The 25,937-nt window shown below is 42.3% G+C and overlaps 1 protein-coding gene across 2 annotated transcripts in view; it reads left to right on the top strand.

Moving 5' to 3' along the window:
- The first annotated feature begins 1,694 nt into the window (after positions 1-1,694).
- EXOC4 (exocyst complex component 4) overlaps positions 1,695-25,937 on the top strand; it is a 353,985-nt gene continuing 329,742 nt past the window's right edge. For both annotated transcript variants that reach the window (XM_081209899.1, XM_081209900.1), the window contains exons 1-2: positions 1,695-1,828; positions 23,111-23,300. In XM_081209899.1, the coding sequence (XP_081066025.1) occupies positions 1,743-1,828; positions 23,111-23,300 (276 nt within the window). In that variant the 5' untranslated portion in view covers positions 1,695-1,742. The remainder of the gene's footprint in view (positions 1,829-23,110; positions 23,301-25,937) is intronic.

Raw genomic sequence — 25,937 nt, 5'->3', positions numbered from 1 at the left:
GATCCCTGGTGGATTTTGCAATCGCTTGTAAAATCTGAAGAACTACACCTCAGTTTCTGCATCCCTGATGGATTTTGCAAGACTAGTCTCTAATGCATAAAGAGTAATAATATGGATAGAAAATCCAGGGGATCAATATGGCTCAGTCAAATGCTGTAGTGCAGGGACAGGAAACCTCAGCCCTGGGGCCTAAATGCGGCCCTCCAGGTCTCTCTGTCTGGCCCTTGGGACTTTCCTCAGACCACATCCCCTCTCCTCAGGTTACACCTCTTCCCAGACCAGTTTTGCATCCTCCTTGAGTGCTTTTGCCTGCCTGGAATGTGGATTTGAACTCTGATAATGCTTCTTCCTAGCCTGAATGGAGGATAAATAGGGGCGTGTGAATGTGTGTATATACTGCCCAAAGCTATGTTCCATGTTCGTTGCTTTGGCCCGATTTGCCTCCATCAATCCTTTGATACTCGCTGCTTCCCTAGTTCAAGGGTGCAAAAGCTGATGGTGTAAAAACTGATGGAGTTTGGCAACATCTGGACCAAGGCTACCCTCCGCCCCACCTCTCAAGATGAACTTGGTGCTGTACATTGAAACTAGTCAGTCACATTTGAAAGATTTCTTTACGTATAACCATTTGAACAATAATCTTGTCTTATTTTCTATTCATCAAAATTTATATGCTACTTATTCAAGTGGTAATTAAAAAAGCCTCTTAGTACTGTATTTAATAAAATATATAGTTTTAATTCTATTAATGTTTATTTGTTTTTGGTTTTTAATCATTGTCCCCACCCACTTCTGTTTTTAGCTGTTCCTATTTTATCTGTAAGCCACCTTGAGTCCTTGCCGTGAGTCCCTGTCAGGGAAGCAGGTGGAGTGTGTATGTGTATATATATTTGTATATATGTATATGTGTGTGTGTGTGTGTGTGTGTGTGTGTATATATATATGTATATGTATCTACTACTCCTACTACAAATAATAACAACTGATAAAACAGAATTAAAAATGGTAGATGTACTAACATTATCAAACTGTAAACAAAATCAATAGTTTAAAAACAAACATTCCTAATAAAATCACATGTTTGTGTAGGCTTGCCTAAACAAAATACCGTATTTTTCGCTCTATAACACGCACCCGACCATAACACGCACATAGTTTTTAGAGGAGGAAAATCCGTAGGCCTGCCACCCGTAGGCATTCCCTCCATAACACGCACAGACATTTCCCCTTACTTTTTAGGAGGAAAAAAGTGAGTGTTATGGTGCAAAAAATACGGTAGTTTTTTAGCAAGCATCAGGAAAGGTACAATGAAGGCAGCTGCCTAAAATTAATAAAAATGTAATATTATTAATAACGTTAATTGCGTGTTGCCTTTTTCTTGTTACGACTTTTCCATCTTACCGCAAGGTGTTTTGTGAATTTATCATCATACTAAATAAAAAATCAGCAAATGTGAAAAGCAACAACCCAAAATTGCTATTCCGCTTCTCTCGCTGCGGCCGCCTCCATCCTTGGTCCATTTGCCTCCCTCGCCTCTCCCACCTGTCAGCCTCCACCTGAGATGCCGCTGGCAACTACAAGCCCCAGAGTGCACCGCGCGAAGACGCGCAGCGCCCGGCGTCCTCCCCGCCTCTCCCCGGCCGCTATAGGGCGATTGGCGGCTAGCCTGCGTGCGGATTGGCTGGAAGGCGGAGCGCGGGGGGCGTGGGCGGGCTCGACCCTTGTCGGAGGCTGAGCCCAAGATGGCGGCGTCTGAGGCGACTGGCCGGTACAGGAGCAGCATGAGCAAAAGCAAGGACCCTTCCGGCCTGCTCATCTCCGTCATCAGGTAGCGGGGCCGGCCCCTCTCCCCAGGGCCTGAGGGGAGGTCGGGCAGTGGGGAGCCGCCCCGCCCCACCCCCTCACCTTCGCGGCTGCACCTGAAAGGCCCTCAAAGGGGCCTGCGCGTGAGGGAGAGATGCTCTGTGAGGGGTGTGAGAGAGTCCATGGCGGAGGCAGGAGGGCCAGCTGGGCCCTGGCAACGGCATTTGTGGGTGCCCGGCCCCTTCATGGTTGGATGTCGTGGGTGCTCGGGCACCCCAGGGAGTTGGCACCTATGGGGGTCGGAGCGTGTGTGCCTCTGAGAGGAAGGAGTGTGTCTGAGACAGTGAGATTGTGAGGAATTAATGCGTGTATGTGTGATAGTGTGTGTGTTTGTGGGAGAATTGCCTGTGTGTCGGAGATTGTGTCTCAGAGGGAGTGTGTGTGTGTGTGTCAAGAGCAGTCATAGGCAAACTTGGCCCTCCAGATGTTTTGGGACTACAACTCCCATCATCCCTAGCTAACAGGACCAGTGGTCAGGGATGATGGGAATTGTAGTCTCAAAACATCTGGAGGGCCAAGTTTGCCTATCCTATGCCTGGTCAAGAGAGTTTGGGAGGGAGAGAAGGAGTGTGTGTGTGGGGGGGAGAGATTGTGAGAACGAGGAGGGGAGAGGTGTGTGTGTGTGAGAGAGGGAGTGTGTGTGTGTGCAAGAGAATGTAGGTCTTGAGGAACTGTCTGTGATGGAGAGTGTCAGTCCCAGAGACACAATGATCCCTGGAATCCCTTGCATTATTGGAGTTCTCCCCCTTTAACTCTGCTCTAGAGCATAGCTGTTAACTTTTCCCTTTTCTTGCCAGGGATCCTATTTGGAATAAGGGAATTTCCCTTAAAAAAAGGGAAATGTTGACCGCTATGCTCTAGAGATACCTGGGTCTGGCTTCTGTCACCGAAACCTGGTTTGATGAGTATATTTGTGTTACCTTCTCCCAAATGTGACAACCTGGTTGGTGGTGGTTGTTGTTACATACAGTGGAATCTTGGTTGTCGAATGTAATCTGTTCTGGAAGACCGTTCGACTTCCAAAAAGTTCAACAATCGAGGCGCAATTGCCATTGAAAAAATGGAGAAACGCACCTCAGAAGCCGTTCGACTTCCAAAGCACATTCGAAAACAGAAGCATTCACTTCCGAGTTGTCTGTGTTTGAAAGCTCAAATGTTTGACTTCCGAAGCGTTTGACAACCGAGGTTTCACTGTATTTATTTATAACCCACCTTTCCCCCTGACAGGGACTCAAGGCGACTTTCAGATAAAAATAAGAACTGCTTAAAACCTGAGGAAACAATAATTAAAAACAATTAAACATGGCCTGAATTTAAACTTATTTATCTATGTAAAACCCATTAAAACAATACAGATAATTACAATAGAAACTGCACCACACCAACTCCTTCATTAAAAGTAGTCAGTTTTCAAAATTCCATAGAAACAAGATCTTCTTAACCTGCCAGTGGAACGATAACAAGGAAAGAGCCAGTGTGGCTTCTATAGGGAGGGAGTTCCAACATGTGGCAGCAGACATTGAGAAGGCCCTTCACTGTGCAGTGACAGGTGGGGTGGGAAGCTGCCTAATACAGAATCAGGCCATTGGTTCATTGGTCCATCTTGCTCAATATTGTCTGCACTGTCTGGCAGCAGCTCCTCATTCTTTCAGGCAGAAGGCATTCCCAGGCCTACCTGGAGACGCCACTGGGGATTGAACTGGGATCCTCCCACGTGTAATCTCACTGTATACAACTTGTACAAGTGACAATAAAGTATTTCAATGTAAGGGCACTGAGCTACCATCCCTTCTCCAAGTAAAACAACTAAGCAAATATAAGTCATGTTTGATATGATGTGATTTAACATGGGTTTTAGGAACATAGGCCCTGTGCTGAGACCAGCAGTTCATCTTGTTTACACTGTTTGGCAGTGGCTCTCCAGGCTTTCAGACAGGGAGTCTTACCTGGCCCTACCTGGAGATGCCAAGGATTGAACCTAAGAAATTCTGGGCCCTTAGCCAGCATTGGTCCAGAAGTTGCTTGACTACAATTCCCCTTTCTTCCTGACCATTTGTCTTGCTAGCTAGGGTTGGTGGGAATTGGTGGGAGATGTTCCTACCATTGATCAGGTACCCTGCCCAACAGTAGGCCATTTGAGCAGCTCTACCTAGGTTTTTTTGGAGGGGGGGTCTCAAAAAAAGGGTGGTGAAGTTCTCCACTCTGTTCTAGCAGTATTTCCGCTTGAATTGGTGGAAGTGAAGCCTTATAGCCACAGGAAAGTGTAATATTAATGCCTAGACTAGGAGTTCATTTCAGAGGGGTTGGACTTCCTGCATTGCAGGGGGTTGGACTAGATGACCCTTGGGGTACCTTCCAACTCTATAGTTCTATGAGTCCATGAAGAATAAGGCAGTATTCATGATCCTCTTCCCTCCATTTTATCTTTACAACAACCCTGTGGTCTGAAAGAGAGAGCAACTGTCCCAAGGTCACCCAGTAAGCTTCATAACTGACTGCATATTTGAACTTGGGTGTCTCCAGGCTTGTCTAATACTCTGTCTAGGTGCAGCAGGGCACATTTTGACTCTTCTGTGTTGGATTAAGGGGAAATGGTGTTAGATGCAACTGCATCAAACACTCCAATTGTACAGATAAGTACCTGGAAAAGTAGAGGGCTGTGTTAGCACCCCTCCTTGGCTGAGACTGTTTGTGTAGAAGTGAATGTTCTGAATCAAAATCAGAGTGGCTTTACATCTGCAGAGGTAAAATAAAAAAATTAAAGGACTGGTTAGAAAGGGCCTCAGCTTCTCCCAGGGACTTTTAATTTGAGAGACTCCAATGCTGTGGAGAATGTGAAGTAGTAACAAGAACGCCATTGAGTAGGCTGAGATTATATTGAGAGGGGGTATTAGTGATGTAGAAAGGCAGAGGTAAGACTCGCATTCATGCATTTTAGAAATGAAATGAGTCTTCTCACATCTTCTGGTCATATCTGTATATGGGTCTGCAGGGCTTTCTTTTATCTATTTCTTTAGGTCCAGATTCAACTAAATAGGTGTGCTAGCGGCAGCCAGTCCAACAAGTACCACAAACGTAACTGGCCATTTCCCGCTTTTCTCTTCCTGTGCACTCCTACAAATTGACTCAGGGGAGGGGGTCAGGAGAACCCCCAGGACAGAGTGTAGGAGAAGAAGAGAAGATTTCATTCCATCTGGCAAGCAGAAATGCTTGCACTGTTGAATCCTACCCTCAATTACATTTATGAATCACTATGAAATATCCTGAAGCAATTTAATAAAACCATCAACAATAAAAACACATATAAAACAATTTCATATATATAAAAACAATTTCATATCCAATACAGTTATTGATGGGATAAAATGGTCCTCTTTGAGGGAAGCTGATATTAGTTGATTTAATCTGTGCTGCCTACGTCTTGTGAGTAGGTTGGATAGAGCCTTCCCACATTGTTGCTTTCTGAAATCAACCTTTCCTCAATTTCGTTTTTTGGTAGTGTTCCAATTTGTTGTCCCTGCCCACTTTTGGAGTATTGTAACTTTCCATCTGAGGGGACGCGGGTGGTGCTGTGGTCTAAACCACTGAGCCTAGGGCTTGCCGATCGGAAGGTCGGTGGTTCGAATCCCTGCGATGGGGTGAGCTCCCGTTGCTCCATTCTAGCACCTGCCAACCTAGCAGTTCGAAAGCATGTCAAAGTGCAAGTAGATAAATAGGTACCGCTCCGGTGGGAAGATGAACAGCGTTTCTGTGTGCTGTTCTGGTTCGCCAGAAGCGGCTTAGTCACGCTGGCCCCATGAACCCGGAAAAACTGTCTGTGGTCAAACGTTGGCTCCCTCGGCCAGTAAAGCGAGATGAGCGCCGCAACCCCAGAGTCGTTTGCGGCTGGACTTAACTGTCAGGGGTTCTTTACCTTTACCTTTTTAACTTTCCATCTGCACCGTGTTGCTGTTTTGTTCACATTCCTTTCTAAAATACGGGTAGATGGTATGGCGCTTATGATCACACACTTGGTTGGTATAAACTCATGTGTCAGCCTATATTTATGCAGAATCCCTTATTTATGAATGTGAATGGATTGGTGTAACATCTTTCATTTTTTTTGCACTTGTGAAGTTTCACTCTGTTTAATTTTGGAATGCAGTAAAGTGGGAACCTTAAACTGGTGTGGATTGGGTCCCCCTCCCCCACAACGCCTCCAAAATCATATCCCAGAGAGTTAAAAGGGTCTCGCACTCTCAGGAGCTTTTTTATAGGGTAGGTGTGGATCTGGAAAAGCAGGACAGAAAAAGGAAGCTCCATTGTGTGCACTTGGAAGTCTGTTGTGTAAACGGAGCTGCAGAGTTGGATATATTCCTGTGCCTCTCCAAGATGATCTCACCTGAACTACCTTTAATCAGTGAGGCCATACAATTATTATTTTTATTGTTATTATTATCTTATCAAGTGATACAAATAACTTTGCCGTTCATCATTTGATATTATTATTTAAGTTGTATTTAACCATATTGTGTTTTAAAGAAGGACTGCAGGAGGGCCAGAGCTCACATTTATTTATTACTTTTACACAAGCCCTTTTTTCCAAGGAGACCAGAGTGCTGCTTGCAGTTACCTTGTTTTATTCTTACAGTAATGGTCAGATGGTGATTTGTGAACTGCATAAATGGATAAATTACCTTGCATTTTTGCCTTCCCCTTTCCATATATTGAATGTGGGGTTGAGAGACCTAATCTAAGGTTCATTTCTGTAGCTTAGGTTGAAAATGTAAGTTAGAAGATTATACAACAGAGCTGTTAATGAAAACTGATCTCATGAGTTCTGACATTTAGGATACAAAAGAAATCGATTGAAATAGTTCTTGTGTGGGCACTGGAAGCTTGCTCCTGCCGTGTTTGCTATCAAGGCATTGCGGTGCTCAGGTACAATATGAGGTTTTGAAAGTAAAACTGACTGGAAATGAAAGGTGACCTATTAATTTTATTGTCCAAGCTGACTGCAAAAAGTAAATGGCACAAAGGAAATTAAAGTGGATGCTCTTTTAGCAGGAGCTTGGGTTTTAAAAAAGAAAAGAAAGACTGTTCTGAATAGGCACCATTTTTTCCTTCCTATTATGAAATTCTGAAAAAAGGGTGTTCTCAGTCATGATTGGATTTCTGGTGGAGTTGAATGAATTTATTTGCCGCTGAGGGCCTCAGTGAAATCGAACATACTCTGGAGGCTTGAGGATGACATATCTTTTGCTAAAATTTACTGCAAATTGGATTCCTAGATGTGGCTAGATTGCTGATGAGGCAACCAGCCAAGCAACATACAACTCCTCTGGTCTAAAACATCTGCACTGGCTGCCCATATGCTACTGCATCAGGATCAAGCTTCTTATGTTGATATACACAGTCTTGAACAACTTGGGTCCAGGGTACCTTATGTCCCCTGAGCCCTTATATCCCACCTTGATCGCAGAGATCGTCCTGAGGAGCACTATTAGTTGTCATCAGTGTTATAGAGGCTTGACTGATCTCAACTAGAAGGTAGGCATTTGGTGTGGAACACTGTTCCAGCAGAGATTCAGCACATATCCTCACTTTTGACTTTCAGGCGTCTCTTGACCTTTTTATGCAGGCAGGCCTTTGCCGTTGTTTAATATTTAATTTATTGATTAATCAGTCACTTTAATTAGTATTTGCATTATTTTAAATGGTGTTTTTATTGTTACACTCCACCCTAGTATTTTATGATATGGCGGTATAGAAAGAGCTAGTAGCTAAACGAATGAATGAATGATGCCACTGCTTCTTCAAATAGGCCCATTACCTTTGACTTTATTGCCTAGCATTTAATTCAGGAAAACAACTAATGACTTTTTTCGGAAACCATAATAGGGTATTTTCCACGGCTGAGACTTTTAAGTCAGAAGTGTCTCCTGCTTTTTGGTCCAAGTGCTACATGCATCCATCTCCAGCCCCCCTGGGACCTCATTCCAATCCATAATCTTTTGTGCACACAGGCACTCGCAGCAGCACTTCACCTCCCACAGCTGACCTGTACTGATCAGCTGGGAAGGGGGTTATTGCCCCACTCCACTAATTAAATAAACAACTTGATCTGTATCCCTACTGGGGTGCTGGGCTGGCAGAGAGGTGTACATATTATTTATTTATTGCTGCTACTACCAAAATTGGTGGGATCTGAGCAGGACAGAAAAAAATGCTTGGGGGGATCAGCTCAGCTCCCAAGACTAATGTTTAACCTCCCCTGCTTTAAATTATTTCAGATAGTGCAGGCCCTTTTTTAGTGGACAGAACTTCTGAATAAACAAAAATTCTTACAGATGTGCCACTTGTCAAGTCCCAAGGAGGATATAGTCCTGCTACTCTTAAAAAGATAGCAAATGTGACAGAAGTAAGGGGGAGAAAGAAAGTCAGCTCACTTTAACAATAAGAATAATCCATCAAAAAGATAAATAATCCATCAATCCTAATGTAAACATATATATTACCGTAACCTCTCCATATGTCCAAAGGAAATTGACAATTATAATATGCATTCAAATAAAATCAGGTAAAATTTTCAAACTATTGAGGAATGGATAGTGAGTGTTTGTCTTTGCAACCCTGAAGTATATATAGATCTCTTTGCAGCAATAAAAACTTGCAGGATCCATTTTTGTTGTCCATCTGTTAGTCCCCTCCTCACAAGAATCCACAAATATTGAAGTTAATATGGACAACAATTTCTGACCAAACAAGCAACTCCAGAGGACATACCCACCTCATAAGCCTCTTCATGTCACTCTTAGTGGATGCTATACTATTTAAACATCTTGCCATCCTCATTGCATTGAGATGGTTTAACACTGGTAAGCGAGAAAGGCTCAGGAAAGAGCTGTGTCTCTTCTCACCCAGAGTCAGCTTTGGATAAGAACTGAAACAGGTGTCCCCCGTCACCCCATCTTTCTGCAGAGAAGAAAGATTCTTTCTCTTTGCCCAGTCCTTCCGCAGGCACAGAGGGTTAGATGGGAAGGCTGCCTGAGGCTGCCGTGGGTCTAGTGCCTTTATTTTGCCTAGCTGTCTAGATCCCTCTTTCTGTGTCACTTGCAAAACTAATGTATGGAGAAATAGAAAATCATAGACCTCTTGTCTTTAAAGTGTTGCCATGAATTAGGAAAAAAAATGCATCTTTTGCTTTGCAATGTTTATGGACTGCTTTCCTTTTCTAGTTTATCTCCTCAGTTGTAATGTGCTAGTGAATAATCCACTGACCATTTCTTAGGTATTTGTTAAAGTATCAACATTTCTTCAGAGTTTTTTAATGCACCAATTTACGGTGAAATAAAATTGTGCTGGGTATAGTTTTAAAGGCATGGTTGACAACTACTTAATGGATGTAAAAATTCTAAAGGCTGTAATTGTAGCTGCTGTCTAAAAACCTCTTGGTGGACTGAGTGTTTGAGATGCAACTTGATCTGTATTTGTATCTTTAAAATGTAGTGTACTGGGTGGAGAAATCCAGCCAACTGGTGAAGGACAAACTGGACAATATTGTCTTCTAGAGGGATATGTTTATGTGCTTCTATTGATTTCTTTCTCTCCCCTCCTCCTCCTCCTAACCTTTTGTTTTGCCCCTACTTGGTTGGAACGGCTTTTGTATTCTGAAACAAGCTATCTGGCATTTAGCAAATGCTATGTCTTGGTGAGAGCTTGTCAGAATTTTTTAAATTGGTGAATGTATCTGCCTTTATTTATTGTTAGGATTTTTGTTACCGAGTTCAGGCTGCAGTCCTATGCACACTTACTTGGAAGTAACCCTCACTGAACACAATGGGACTTCTGAGTAAACTTGCATAACGCTGGACTTGTAAGGATTGCTTTAAAAATGACAACCCCACCAACCTTCTATCTTAAAGGCCTTCTTTAATTGGGAAAACAAAGTTTGGTTGTTACGTAATGAGACTGTTTTTGTCATTGGGACACACTCTGAATGTTAGGAAGGATTATCTGGTTTCAATAAAGTTCGAATTTCAGAAAGGAAATAGGGAAATAGTATAGAAAGGTATCCACTAATACGGAAATGCACACTTAACTTGAGAGCAAATCCTGTTGAACTAATCTGGACTTACTATTAAGTAATGAGTGAGTTTATATATATTTGTAAATACTGACAGAGAAGGTAGTCATAGCTTACATATACTGATGGATGTTCTTATAGGATCGTGAAAGTAGTAGAGGCCCAGTTCACTAGGCTAAACCATGGCTGAGCATGAATGAATGAGTATGCAGGGATGCACAGGAAAAATTGCAGCTTCTTCGTTCCTCCTTCATTTCTGCTGCCACCACACTACCCCACGATAAGCCATAGTTTGGCTTACTGTTGCATCTGAGGCTGGGCTGATAGTATGTCTTGCTCTAGAAAAAACATGAGCCATAACCCAGGCTTGTTCTTGGCTTACCAGTTACCACTTGAGGTTAGTTTGTGGGAGATAAACCATGCATCCAAGTTGGGACCTAACACAAGCTACATACACTATGACTTAGCTCTTGGTGGTGGCAGCAGGAGCAGAAGAATAAGGCAGCCATGCCCCCCGCCCCCCGTGAGTGCTTACATGTTCATACTTAGTGTTGGTTTGGTCTAGCATAATGTCTGAAACGGCCCAGTGATTTCAAACTACCAGGAACATTTGCTAAGAGGTACCAGCAAGGCAGTTGAATTAAATGTGTTTTGATAAGGCACAAGCTCTCATCTAGAACAAGATCATCATCCCTCTGCAATTCAGGAATCTTTTGCCCAATGTGGGGCTTGAACCCTGAAACCTGAGATTAAGAGTACCATGCTGCTCCAAAAGCACATTGTTAACTCACTCTTTCGCTTGCCTGTTTGTGCTTGGTGCCATTAGTGAAAGCGCGTCTCATGTTATGAGCAGCTTCGGGTTAGAAACGGACCTCTGGAACGGATTAAGTTCATAACCGGAGGTACCTCTGTAATACAATTCAAGTGTTCTGTGTACCTCATCTTAATTCGGACAACAGCCATGTCTTATCATTCTAATATTGTTGGGGTAAGGATAGGTTGGAAGCTGAGGCTGAAGGAAGCAAGGTTTTCCTGAAGTACCTTGTTGAGGCTGTGGTTAAGCTGGGTTTGCTTTCCTCAGAGCAGCAAACAAGCATAGTTAGTGTCTTATAACAGAACTAAAAATTCAAGTCCATCTCTACTGGCTTGTCCCATTGAGCCTGATGCCTGAGAGCTTCCTAGTTTGGCAGTGTGATAGCAGTTGACAACACATTCTCCTTTCTGAGAATTAGAGCTATATCACAAATTCCACTGAGGGAAGGATTTTAGTTGTGTCTGGGCACTTGTCAGTTCTTGCTGTTGATATCCCTCGTTCCCACAGTCCATCTCTATTAACAGGTACAAACTGATATACCTTCCAGCAAATGGCTGGTTCCCCAGGTGCATATTTTATCTCCCATATATTTTAATCTGTAGCCTTTTCAGCTCGCCTTTTTTGTTCCACATGCCCTGCTTTCTAAATAGGTATGCTCAGTGAAATTGAAGAAATAATGAGATAATGTGTTATGCATTTTAGGTTAAATCACTAAATATCCCTATTTCATTTATCTTGAGTATATTTTAGCTTATCCCCCCGCCAATTTGTGTAATTGCTTCAATGGGATTTCAGAATGTATTATCAGATATCTATTTTGAGGTTAAGTACTGCCAGAAGCTGTAGATAATTTCATATGGGAGTTGTCCTTAAAAATAACTTTTCAATTATAACATTCAAATAAGATTTCTTACATTCTGAAAGCAGTGAACACACACACCTCTGGACACTTACTAGAATATACTCCATGTCCAAACTTGGGCTTTACATAATGTTTATTTATTATTATTTATTTGAGAATGCTTAAATTACCAGAGTTTCTGTCTAAGCAGTGTACATAAAAATTAAAAAGCATGCAGTGGAAAACTTGTGGCGGTGCTAAATTTTTTGGATGCAGACCAGTGGCTGTTGTCAGTGATGACTGGTGATCAAATACACTTTTATTGTTTAGGGTTGACAGAGTGAAATGCAGCCCTGCTCCCTAGACATATATAAGCTGAGATTTTGGAAGGCTTGTTGAAAGAGGAATGTCGTTTTCAGAGGCCAAAGACAATAGAGAAGGAACATAGTTTTCCTAGTTTTCCTTTCTATAGTATTCAACTCACTTCACACATTCTCATCGAGCACATCTTTAGCATAGTGAATGTGCTATGGTATGTGAACTCCATATGTATGTTTTAATAAATTACTTTTTTATAGATAAGCTAATTCCTGTCAAAAGGTGGTTCTTCATCCTTTTAAAATGAACGGCTAGATGGACTTTTCCAAGAGAGGCCACCACAGAAAGAATCCTGTTCTGCTTTCTCTTAGATTTTACAGCGTGAATAAATGTTGCCTGAAGTAGACCTTTTTTAGATGATCCCAACAAGCTTGTATGTGAAGTAATCCTTTGTTGTTGTTTAGTCGTTTAGTTGTGTCCGACTCTTCGTGACCCCATGGACCAGAGCCCACCAGGCACTCCTGAAGTGATCCTTAGGACTACCTGATTAGGTAAAAGCTCCATCTAGTCCACTGTTCTTTATCGAACAGTTTTATCAGGTTTCCAGTTTTTTTGTGCATGGCCAGACATCCCTGTCAGCCCTAGTATCTGAACTACGTAATGCTATAAATGCTCAGAATTACGTAACAAGACAAAGAAAAATAAGCCCATTCAGATAATATTGAAACATTTGTTTTCCTGTGAGTTCATGTGAAGTTGTTCAGATCTCTGTGCTTCTAATGCAAAAGAAGCAACCCTGTCCATGATGGATCTTTCTGTTCTAGCAAAAAATTGATTTTATGCAGATTAAACCATGAGCCAGAGTTAAGGTAGTGGAGGAAAGAATTTAGCTGTAACTGCTTTGTGAATGGGGCAGTCTTGGATAATGAGGAATATCGTTTATGGAATCAGAGACATAGGTTCAGTGCCTCTAGCCAAAAATGTATTTTCTCTAAGGGCCATCTAACATGGCCAAAGGCATTTGCTGAAATCTTAGGTGTGTCTTTCTGGCAGAATAGTAAGGTTGGAAAAATACACATTCATGTTTAAAGTTGAACATTAAACCATGGAGCAGATTTAACTCAATAAAACAATGATATAGCTTGTAGAATAAATATATCTTAGCTGATGTTTAAAATTGAACTTTAATGAAACTCTATGGTAAAATATGTGAAATCAAGTTAACATAAAGCCTAAGGAGTCATATTCCTCCCCAGTTTTCCCATTTAGATGTGGAATGGAAAGGAAAAAATATGGCACACAAGGACATATGATATCACATGTGTGGCACATGTAGTCAGTCTGAGGATGCTTTTTTACATGTGGTATCTTTCTCCACATGTAATTGTTGTGATGACAATCTTATGGCAGAAGTTCACTTCCAGTATGTGTTTTTTAGAGTAGCAGGTTGTCAGGGCTGGCGAATTATCAAATTGTTTTCTGATTGATTGCCTAATATTGCAGACTGGTGCAGTAATTATCTGTTGTTCCTCTGTACCATGCAGTAGAGTGGAGTCTGTAGATTTGTCTTGTGAGGTCTTAATTCAGTGTTGCTTCTTTCCACTGCTATGAATTGGGGTTGTCAACTGATCAAATGTTTTAGTCGATTAAGTGTCGTGCTTTAACTCATTAATCAAAGTAAATATTGTATTACCTCAATGAAAGTGATATTTCTGAGGACATGCAATGAAGACAGCAGTTGCTTTCAAGTAAATAAAACTGACAAATTGTTTATTCCCAGGAAAATGATTTCAGATGTCTGAATCAATTCTGAGATGTATAAAAATGGTTCAGGGCAGCACTAAACCACCCTTAAAAAACACAACCCAGCCACCTTGATTCTTGGAATCTAGATAAGCAATCCAGTCCTCCTCCTGCTGCATCACAGCACTCTTTCAGTGGGCAGAGCTGCTTCCATGGATTCAGGCCCAGCTCAATTTAAAGTTAATTGTGAGTGCTGATTTTAGCTAGGCAGTCTTTTTGTGAGCTTTGTTCAAGAACTGATCTAACCAGACAGTGCTAGATCTACAGATTTTGCCATGGGACAATGGTCTGCGCTGCTGTCCTCACTCTCCCTAATTATGAACTCCAGTCAGGGAATATGATGGTTATAGTCAGTTTTCAGTAGCTGAAGTTCGCGATAAGGGCTGCTGTCCCCAATTCAATAAATAAGATTAATTGTATTAAAGCTGGCTTTCCACCTATGCAGGATACACACACACATAGAATCATATAACTGTAGAGTTGGAAGGGACCCCAAGAGTCTTATAGTCCAACCCTCTGCAATGAAGGAATCATAGCTAAATGTTCCCTGACAGATGGCTACCACTCAAACATGCCATTCAAAACTAATAAAGGTGACCAAAAAGAAAATTATAGGCCAACCAAGAAAAATATCATGGTGGTTTTTTAAAGTGCTTCCTAATTCCTTTGGGAGTCTCTCCATATTCTTTCCTTCTTAGCTTCCTGAGTGTGGTGATGCTACCATTCCCTGCCAGCAGCCCTACTCCTTAGCCCAATGGGAGTGGCTGACTTACTCCCAAGTAAGCCTGAGGGTAGCAAGGCACCTCCTCCTACAGCAGAGGCCCACCCAAGGGCACCCTTCCCCATATACTTGATTGGGTCTGGGAGTCCATGGAGCCTGCCCAGGGAGAGGTGTGGACTGGTGGGGGCACCTCCACCAGTGCAACTGAGCATGCTTCGGAGTGCTCCTTTCTGCCCGATCTGCAGTACCTCCCTCCCTCTCTCCTTTTAGTGGCTACACCATTGAGGCAGGATGTGTGGGGCAGTGTGCTCCTATCTTTTCTTTCTAGGACCCCTCGTCTGCCCTGCCTGCCTTCCACAGGGCTGCGGGAAGGGGGCTTCCAAGGACAAAAGGGTCCCTTGGAGGCTCTCATGCTTGCTTTACTGGAAGAGCAGGGGAGGGAAATTTTACTGCCCCCTCTAAACTTCAACCTGGAGCACATGCCTCTTTTCGCCTCTGCTAGATCCAGACCTGTAATCAGCCCCTAGTAGTTTGAAATTTTTAGAGGAGTTAAAATTCTTAGAAGCCAATATTAGACTTTTTTAAAAAAAGTGCCAGTCACATAAAGTATCAAGCATTTTGCTTCTGCATAAATGGATAGGCACTCAACCACCTGAGCTGGTTTTTAGAAGGGAGTGATTGCTCTCTATGGAAATGCTGGTTCAGTGCATTTACCCACATTTGTTATTTTAGGTGAATCTTGTTGTCACTAGTATTTTCTGTCATGGCAAAAAGCAGGGATGGAGAGTGAGGAATCATTTTTGTCTTTTGCAACTCCCCTCTATTTGCATGAAGCACATAAGGCACATAATCTGGATCTCACCCATTCCTCCTTGATTTTACTTGGTAGCTGAAACCTAGAGACACCCTGTCCTGCCTTTTCAGCTTCTTGTCGGTTTTTGGGCCTTTAACGAATTAGCCCAAATGAAAAGTACACACTTTAATGCCTTTAAAAAACAAAACGAAAACCTCAACCTTCTATTTCTTTGTTGCTGCTCAGCCTGGATGAGTAGCCAAGTGGCAAATTGCATGGCTGTTTGCATGTTTTCTAACACTCCCATAAAAAGTAACTTTGTGTTTTTAAAACATTGCATCTTATTGCAGTTCTTGAGTTGGCAGGCTTGTCCTCCTTCATTTATAAATGCATATATCCATTTTTCAAGAAAAGCTTGAATACAATAAAATCACAACAGTGCAGCCAAAATAAACATTTAAAACATAGGGTTGTATCTAGCTAAATTCTGCTTGGAGTAGGCCCATTGAAATGAATAAACCCTAGTTAGTCATAGAATCATAGAATCATAGAATCATAGAGTTGGAAGAGACCACAAGGGCCATCGAGTCCAACCCCCTGCCAAGCAGGAAACACCATCAGAGCACTCCTGACATATGGTTGTCAAGCCTCTGCTTAAAGACCTCCAAAGGAGGAGACTCCACCACACTCCTTGGCAGCAAATTCCACTGTCGAACAGCTCTTACTGTCAGGAAGTTCTTCCTAATGTTTAGGTGGAATCTTCTTTCTTGTAGTTTGGATCCATTGCTCCGTGTCCGCTTCTCTGGAGCAGCAGAAAACAACCTTTCTCCCTCCTCTATGTGACATCCTTTTATATATTTGAACATGGCTATCATATCACCCCTTAACCTCCTCTTCTCCAGGCTAAACATGCCCAGCTCCCTTAGCCGTTCCTTTTCACATGTACTGCTCTCAAGCCAGGTGTCACCCATCTTGTATTTGTGCCTCTCATTTTTTTTGCCCAAGTGCAATACTTTACATTTCTCCCTGTTAAAATTCATCTTGTTTGTTTTTGCCCAGTTCTCTAATCTGTCAAGGTCGTTTTGAAGTGTGATCCTGTCCTCTGGGGTGTTAGCCACCCCTCCCAGTTTGGTGTCATCTGCAAATTTGATCAGGATGCCCTTGAGTCCATCATCCAAGTCGTTGATAAAGATGTTGAATAAGACCGGGCCCAAGACAGAACCCTGTGGCACCCCACTAGTCACTCTTCTCCAGGATGAAGAGGAACCATTGATGAGCACCCTTTGGGTTCGGTCAGTCAGCCAGTTACAAATCCACTGAGTGGTAGCATAGTCAAGACCGCATTTTACCAGCTTCTTTACAAGAATATCATGGGGCACCTTGTCAAATGCCTTGCTGAAATCAAGGTAGGCTACATCCACTGCGTTCCCTTCATCTACCAGGCTTGTAATTCTGTCAAAAAACGAGATCAGGTTAGTCTGACATGACTTATTTTTCAGAAATCCATGCTGACTATTGGTGATCACAGCATTCCTTTCTAGGTGCTCACAGACTGTTTGCTTAATGATCTGCTCCAGAATCTTCCCTGCTATTGATGTCAGACTGACTGGACGGTAATTATTTGGGTCCTCTCTTTTCCCCTTTTTGAAAATAGGGACAACATTTGCCCTCCTCCAGTCTGCCGGGACTTCGCCTGTTCTCCAGGAATTCTCAAAGATGACTGCCAGTGGTTCTGAGATCACATCTGCCAGTTCTTTTAATACTCTTGGATGCAGTTCATCTGGCCCTGGAGACTTGAATACATCTAAACTAGCCAAATATTCTTGTACTATCTCCTTAGTTATTCTGGGCTGTGTTTGCTTTGCTGAATCATTTGCTCCAAATTCTTCAGGTCGGGCATTGTTTTCTTTATCGGAGAAGACTGAGGCAAAGAAGGCATTGAGGAGTTCAGCCCTTTCTGTGTCCCCTGTTTGCATTTCACCATCTTCTCCTCTGAGTGACCCCAATGTTTCTTTGTTCTTCCTTTTGCTACGAACATACCCATAAAAGCCTTTTTTGTTGCTTTTAACCTCTCTAGCAAGCCTGAGTTCATTCTGTGCTTTAGCTTTTCTGACTTTGTGTCTACACGTGCTGGCTATTTGTTTGAATTCCTCTTTGGTGGTTTCCCCCATTTTCCATTTTTTGTACACATCCTTTTTTAATCTTAACTCAGTTAAAAGTTCTTTAGATAGCCACCCTGGCTTCTTTAGGCACCTTCCATGTTTCCGTCTCATTGGTATTGCCTGATGTTGTGCTTTTACTATCTCCCTCTTAACAAACTCCCAGCCATCATGAACTCCCTTTCCTTTTAGTATTGCTGTCCATGGGATCTCACCCAGCACTTCCCTAAGTTTTATGAAGTCGGTTTTCTTAAAGTCAAGAAAATGACTCCTAGTATGCTTGGCTGCTCCTTTCCACTGTATAGTAAACTTCAGAAGAGCATGATCACTCGCGCCTAATGATCCTTCCACATCTACCCCACTAACCAGGTCATCAACATTGGTTAGGACCAGATCTAAAATGGCTGTTCCTCTTGTTGCTTCTCCCACTTTCTGGACAATGAAGTTGTCTGCAAGGCCAGTGAGGAATCTGTTTGACCTTATGCTCTTGGCTGAGTTTGACGTCCAACAAATATCCGGGTAATTGAAGTCCCCCATTACTACTATCTCCCTTCCTTTTGCATGCTTGGCCATCTGTTCCAGGAAGGCATCATCTATGTCCTCCGTTTGGCTTGGGGATCTATAGTAAACTCCCACAATGAGGTCTCTGTTATTCTTCTCTCCCTTAATTTTGACGCAAATGCTCTCACTTTGGCTTTGAGGTTCTAAATCTTGGATCTCTTCACAGGTATACACATCCCTGACATATAACGCCACTCCTCCTCCTTTCTTGTCTGGTCTGTTTCTCTGAAATAAATTGTATCCCCCCATTATTACATTCCAATCGTGGGACTTATCCCACCAGGTTTCAGTGATGCCTATTATGTCATTCTTGTTAATTCCAATGGGTCTACTCTGACTAGCTTTGGATGCAACCCACATAGATTATCCAGTCTATGCAATGGCAAAACAAGAGGTGCTGTTGAGAATTCCTTCAAATAAATATTATCTTTAAAGATTAAGCATAATTAGTGCTTGCCTAAATAGAAAGGACTTAAATGCCTGCCTGAATGGAGCAAGGTCCTAGATTTAGATAATGTACTAGCAGGGCATTGTACATGACTTTACTTCATTATGTACATGCCAGAGGTAGTTTTGAAACTGAAGGGTGGCAAATAAATGTGTTTCTGAAATATAAGTTCCAGTGCATACAGTTTCAAGATACTATCCTGCTTTCGCTGGCATTGCATAGTCAATGTTGTTTTGGCTTTGTGGCCAGATCTAGTCCGAGAGGGGCAGATTCAATATGAACACACAGTCAACCTCTCAGAGGAGCTGCAGGAGATAAGGCCTTTTGGAAAATGCAATGCTGGTTTTGAAAAAGTGACAATTGGTAGAACAATGGGGTTGCTAGTTATCATAAGGTAGATTTTTGAGTGATTTGTAGTAGATCTTCAAGATTTTTGACTTACTGTTGTTTAAGAATAGTAACCCCCCTCTTTTTTAAAAAAACAAAAAGCCTCCCCCTTTTAAAATTTAGTTGGCATCCCCTAGCATGGTCTTTCTGGGCCTGTGGGCAGGTTTGCAAACTGGAGAAGCTGTTGTGGACATTGTGCATGCTCTGCACCCTTTCACACTCATTCCCTGCCCATCAGCAATTACCCAACTGGAGTGTGGGAGGGATGGTTTTGAGGGGAATCACTGTTGCAAAGAAAGGGTTGGCCCTTACCATTACAGTTGCAACCCCTGAAATTACTGTTCTCCTCCACCTATGCTGCAGTTGGGCTTGAGAAAACAACAATAGATATCTTTCAAGCCTAATTTCAGCAGAGTGGGTGGGTGGGAGACAGGACGCTGCAGGTGTCAGGGAATGTGCCCCATGGGCCAGAGGGATCATGAAGGTTTGGAGGAAAAACCAAGAGTGGATTTTTGTGTGACAGGACTGTCAGGTTAGTTCTGAAACTGAAAGCAAATTCCTGGACAATTCTAAGAGAATGGTGCCACCTCTGAACCACTTGCTGGTGAGGTTTATTTTGCGGCTTCTAGCAACCCCCCCCCCCATTGATCCCACAAGCCTGAAGGCTGCCCACCCTTTATCTAGGTAATTAATGCAGTATAGCTTATTATTTTCGGAGGTGCGTGGTTGCCAGCAGATCAAGTTGAAATACACACCAGCTTTTTAATATTTATGTATTTATTATCCTGCCTTCTGTTTGCAGTAGTGTTTTCAGAAGTTTGAAAGCAGAAAAGTTTTTGGGTTTTTTTGCTAGGGCAAACACTTCATTTCTCCTCCTCCCTACCTCCTTTGCAAACACTTTGTTGACTTTGCTCCAACAAACATTTTAATGGGACCACAGTGAGTGTTCAGATTCCCTTCATTTACTTTTCTGCAATCTCAGCAGGAATGTATGTAGAGTCCTGAGAATATTAAGTATCTCTTGCCTTGCTCTGAAGGAACATAATGTTTGGATCATAATGGCACACCTGGTGATTTTTTTTTCAGAGGCTTTTTGCTAGGCTCTGGCTGAAAAGAGCATGTTAACAGTCTGAATGTGAAGAAAAACTTTTGTCGTAATAATAATAATAATAATAATAATAATAATAATAATAATAATGGTTCCCAGCTAGATTGAGGGAGGATTTTTATTATTGAGGAGAAGGATAATTATTAATATGGAACAAAATATTGTGGACTAATAAAAATAGAGTCTTGTGAAAAAGGTTCATAGTTTAATGGGAGCAATGGTGGAAATGGGCCCTGGAAGATGCATGCCCCGCATAAGCCATTTCTTCCTCCCATGTAGTGCTTTTTACTGGGGGGTGGGGGGCTTCCCTTCCTTACAGTCTAAAGGATTCTATAGAGAGAAGAACTGGGCTTGAGTCCCATTGCTCAAGCTGCACACTTCTCAGTTCAAGAAAAGAGGCTGCAACAATGCAGTTGTTACCTCTGCCTCATGGGTAGGCAAATTAAGGCCCGGGGGCCGGATCTGGTCCAATCACCTTCTAAATCTGGTCAAAATATGGTCTGAAGCTCAACATAAAAAAAACTAAGATCATGGCCACTGGTCCCATCACCTCCTGGGAAATAGAAGGGGAAGAAATGGAGGCAGTGAGAGATTTTACTTTCTCGGGTTCCATGATCACTGCAGATGGTGACAGCAGTCATGAAACTAAAAGATGCCTGCTTCTTGGGAGAAAAGCAGTGACAAACCTTGACAGCATCTTAAAAAGCAGAGACATCACCTTGCCGACAAAGGTCCTTATAGTTAAAGCTATGGTTTTCCCAGTAGTGATGTATGGAAGTGAGAGCTAGACCATAAAGAAGGCTGATCACCAAGAATTGATGCTTTTGAATTATGGTCCTGGAGGAGACTCTTGAGCAGCCTTTCTCAACCTATGGGTCCCCAGATGTTGTTGGACTACAACTCCCATCATCCCCGAGCTCTGGCCTTGCTAGCTAGGGGTGATGGGAATTGTAGTTCAACAACATCTGGGGACCCACAGGTTGAGAAGGGCTTGCGTGTCCCATGGACTGTAAGAAGATCAAACCTATCCATTCTTAAGGGCATTAGCCCTGCGTGCTCACTGGAAGGACAGATCCTGAAGCTGAGGTGCCAATATTTTGGCCACCTCATGAGAAGAGAAGACTCCCTGGAATAGACCCTGATGTTGGGAAAGATGGAGGGCGCAAGGAGAAGGGGACGACAGAGGACGAGATGGTGGGACAGTGTTCTCGAAGCTACTAACATGAGTTTGACCAAACTGCGGGAGGCAGTGGAAGACAGGAGTGCCTGGCGTGCTCTGGTCCAGGGGGGTCATGAAGAGTCAGACTAAACAACAACATCAACAGTAGCTAAACATTATTGACACATGTTTCACAGCTTTTTTTACTTCCCATTTAAGTCTTGCTAAGACACAATAGATGATTATCCAGATGTGAGTGTCGTCCTTTCACTTGATCAGCATTTAGTGGCATGAGTTATGTAGTTATTTATATATGTTTCTTATTTTCTTGGCATTTTTAATGTTCTAAGTTCTCTGATCTGTGCTTTCTTACGAATGTGACAGGTCCAAAGCCATCACTTTGGAAAAGAGGCTTGTGCACTTGAATATTTCTGATTTCGGACTTATTATTAAGAAGGTCTTGCATTCTGCTCCCACTGTTCTTTCCAGTGTCTGTACTGAAAGCTTTTGGGCACATTTGAGAAATAATTTCCTTCCTGTTTTCTCAACCATATAATTATTATAGGCCCATTCCCATTTATTCTTCTGCAGGTACTGTTACTTCCAGAAAAAGAGAGGACTTATTATTTGACTGTAATTCATTCTCACTTTCTCCTGTGCTTCTTCACTGTGTCGGAGGTGAAATCTACACACATATAAAAAAACGTGAAAATGCTTTTTAAAAAAAACATTTTGAAAAATACATTGAATTTGCCATAGCTCACTTTTGCCATCTAGTGTCACATTTGTATATTGTACTTTACAACACGTTTAAAATGTTTTATTTGCAGCTGTATAGCTGAGTCCCTAGTTTTAGGTGGGCATAGTTTCAGTTGTTTCAACAAGTTCAGAATTGAAAGGCAAATTGTACAAGAGTGGAGAGCTTTGTTGACCTTCAGTGATTTTCCTTTCAAACCACTTGACCTATTGCTCAAAACTATCTGAGCAGACCTTGAAAAGGAAATAGACAAACACTTTTGCTTCCATACATGGGCTATTGGCAAGTCAGAAAGGTGAGAGCCAGGACTGTTCTGACATTCTATTAAAAAATAGTGGGAGAAAATTCTAGCTGTTTGGAATAGCTGAGACCTGCTGCCACTGCTAGTTCCAAAAGTTCAGGATCATACTGAACTTTGGGGAGGGGAAAAATCATTATAGAGGTTTTGAAATAACGAGATTCAATTTGAAAAACAACAACAACCAGTACAAGATTCACTTAGGCACTTTGTATGTTGTTACATACAGTCAGTACCATGTAGGCAGCAAAAGCCTTCTGTTGTCTAGTCTTGTGACAAAATAAATATGCTGCCTATGTTCATTTTTTTTCTACTCAGAAACTATATTTGTTTTGAAAGTTCGTGCCTAATAATTAAGCTGATAGGGACAGTCTTTAATGGTTTGAAACTAACCCGTATGGTAGCAATGAGATTGCTAGGGAGGAGCAGGCATGTGTGGGCTCTTAGCATTTGCAATATATTTCCACATGACAAGAGAACGTCTGTATCTGTAAAGGCCCCTAAAATTGTCTGATCAGCCCCACTTGCTCCAGAGTGAAAATCTTTCTGCATGCTTGAATATAGGGTACAGATTCAGGCTTTCTTTTGTTCTCCCCTTTGTTTCCCCAGGATCTGATTATCTGTTGTACAATATGAACTCTTTGCTGGATATTGAGCCTTCCATTTCACATAATAGGGCTAATAAAACCCTGAAATCATGAGACGGAGTAGGATAAGAATGAATACATAAATTATAATAAGATGCACACAGGTGATGATGGTGGGAGGTCTTTTCAGATCCGATGAGTGCTGACCTCATTAGTCCTTTCTTACAATAGCTAATGAGGATTTTAAAGGACCTCTGGCTTATGCAGTGTGTGATACTAGTGACAGGTCGTCTGCGTGCAGTTCTGTGATCTGAAAATAATATTCAGTGAATTATAAGGAACAATAAAGTAGTGGCACCTTTCCAGGATGGAGGCCTTCTGTGTTGTGAAGCCATTTCTTCAATTGCTTTTTTTTCTTCTTTTTTTAGGACTCTGTCCACCAGTGATGATGTTGAGGACAGGGAAAATGAGAAGGGTCGCCTGGAAGAAGCATACGAGAAGTGTGATCATGATTTGGATGAGCTGATTGTTCAGCACTACACTGAACTTACTACTGCCATCCGCACCTACCAGAGCATCACGGAGCGCATCACCAACTCGCGCAACAAGATCAAGCAGGTGAAGGGCTGTGCAGTGCAAAAGGGAAAATGCTTCATTTCTGCCAATATGCATTTGGTTTTTCCCACACAGTGCAAGCCTGGATTTAATTTACTTACTTATTTACCTGCTGTTCTGTTTTTACAAGTAACCAGAGCACTACACAAATCATGAAGCACTCCATTAATCATAGTGAAATCAACACAAATCCCTATTCAGTTCAGGGGTGAGTCCCAATGCTTTGGTCTGCTTGCTTAAATAGACTTGTAAAGCCTTAGAGGTTCACCCACCAGACTGACTAGGCCTACCTTTCCTGGGTCTGATATTATAAGTTGTCAGGTGCTGGAAAGTTTAAACCATGGGTAAACAGAAGAAGAATTGAGGGCATGCTTGTAAATGTACTCCTGATTCTTCCTGTACATCCCTGGCTTGTGTTTTTATATTGTAAACAGCCCTGTGATCTTCAAATGAAAGGTGGTATATAAATTTAATTAACAGCAGCAACAGCACATTTCCTTTTCAGCCATGGCTTGAACTCATAAGAAACTGCATCTGCAAAGGAAGAATAGCAAGCACACTTAAAAGTAGTCTCCCAATTCTTTTGGTAATGTCATGGTGAATCAGGTGATTGACATGTAGGCAGCTCTGCCCACTTGTCAAGGGAGCCAACAGGAAGAAGCTCAGGATCTGGCCTGCTAGACGGATTCTGTTATCCAGCACCGCAACAAAGCATCAGGAGCTGCTGAACATTGCTTCATGTGGCAAACTGCTCCTTATCTAGGACTAACTGTGCCCAGGCTGGACATCGGCTGTTCCTGGGTGGAAAGGAGTATAAGACTGGTTATTGTCTCAGTGGTGCTTTGCTTGAGTGATAAGATCTTGTGTTTTGAGCTTGCTCTTTGTTCCTCATCCCTTGCCTGTTCTGCTGGTTCTTCTCTCTGTTCTTGATCCTGACTCTTGGCTTTTGTGGGTGTGGGTTGGTGGTGGAGGAGAAGCCAGGGAGCAGGAATTTCTTCCACCCACACAAGGAACGTTTTGTTGCAGTGTGAAATTTTACACTCAGAAAAACAACCTAAACACAAAACTCAGCTCTAGAGTCAGTAGCAGGTCCAGTCCTTGAATGAAAACCCCAACAACAGCCTTCAGAGAGCAGAAAAGGCTTCTTGAACTTTTTAATATTATTATTTGGCAACAGAAACTAGTTAGGGCTGACTTTCCTTGGGAGAGAATTCCACAATTCCTCCTCACCATTGCAAATATTATTTGTGCGCAGAGCACAAATAATACTTCCTCTTTTCTTTCTAGCTGCTTGAAATACTTTGATGGTGTCTGAAGAAATTTTAGCTTGGTTATTGTTTCCTAATTCATTTGAATTTAAAGGTAAAGAATTACAGTGGTGCCTCGCAAGACGAAAAGAATCTGTTCTGTGATTCTCTTCGTCTAGCGGTTTTTTTGTCTTTCGAAGCAAGCCCATTGACGGATTAGCGGATTAGCGCTATTAGCGGCTTTTAGCGGCTTATCTGCTGATCGGATCAGCTGATATGCAGCTTAGCGGCTTAGAAAAAGGGGGGGAAAGGGGAAAAAACCAGCAGGAACTCGCAAGACATTGTCGTCTTGCGAAGCAAGCCCATAGGAAATTCGTTTTGCGAAGCACCTCCAAAACGGAAAACTCTTTCGTCTAGCGAGTTTTCCGTCTTGCAAGGCATTCGTCTTGCGGGGCACCACTGTATACTGAAAACATCAACATGGAACCGATCTGCATATCACAGACATGTGTAAAAACCGGCAGTGTTTTCTAAAATAGTACTTCCTATAGACCAGTGAGCGGTGTTTACGTTGGCTTAAGAGTTGTCAGGTGGACTGTGACTACTCAGTAGTGTGGGAAAGAGTCCGCACATATGTTGGAAGTTGCCCATTTCATTGTTACCTTTTGTGTCCTGGGTTGATTCATAAGAGGGAGGGAACCATACCTTGGTGTGCGAGAACATGTCTTGCATCTTTAAACTTTTGGTTTTATTGCCTAACATTAATTTTAAAGGAGCACAGTTAGCATTGCTTGGGAAAGATCTCTCATTGAGCTCATTGTCCAGTAGCATCTTAGAGACCAACTAAATTTGTTCTTGGTATAAGCTTTCATGTGCATGCACACTTCTTCAGATACACTTGTGTGAGTGTGTGTTTAAGGTAAAAAAGGTAAAGGACCCCTGGATGGTTAAGTCCAGTCAAAGGCGACTATGGGATTGTGGCGCTCATCTCACTTTCAGGCCGAGGGAGCCAGCGTTTGTCCAAAGACCGCTTTCCGGGTCATGTGGCCAGCATGACTAAACTGCTTCTGGCACAATGGAACACCGTGACAGAAACCAAAGCGCACAGACACGCTGTTTATCTTCCCACCGCAGTGGGAAGTTGATATGCATGTTTGCCCAAATAGTTCAGGAGGCCTGACTTTTCACTCAGGCACATTATCATCCAGCTCTTTAACAACATGGTGGTGGCTTCTAGAATTGTAGAATTACTTTTTCAGCCTCAATAGGGCTTGGGAATAAAAATGTGACAGAACCTTGCTAAATAGTGATGGCAATATTTCTCCAGTCCTTCCTGGAAGCTTAGGGTGTCTGCATTTACATATATTTGCATCGGTTTCTGTGAACAAGGATT

The sequence above is a fragment of the Podarcis bocagei genome (assembly GCF_964188305.1).
Source record: "Podarcis bocagei genome assembly, chromosome: 10".
Lineage (NCBI taxonomy): Eukaryota > Metazoa > Chordata > Lepidosauria > Squamata > Lacertidae > Podarcis > Podarcis bocagei.
The sequence above is the reverse complement of the archived record's forward strand: the minus strand, read 5'-3'. Positions and strand labels throughout refer to the sequence as shown.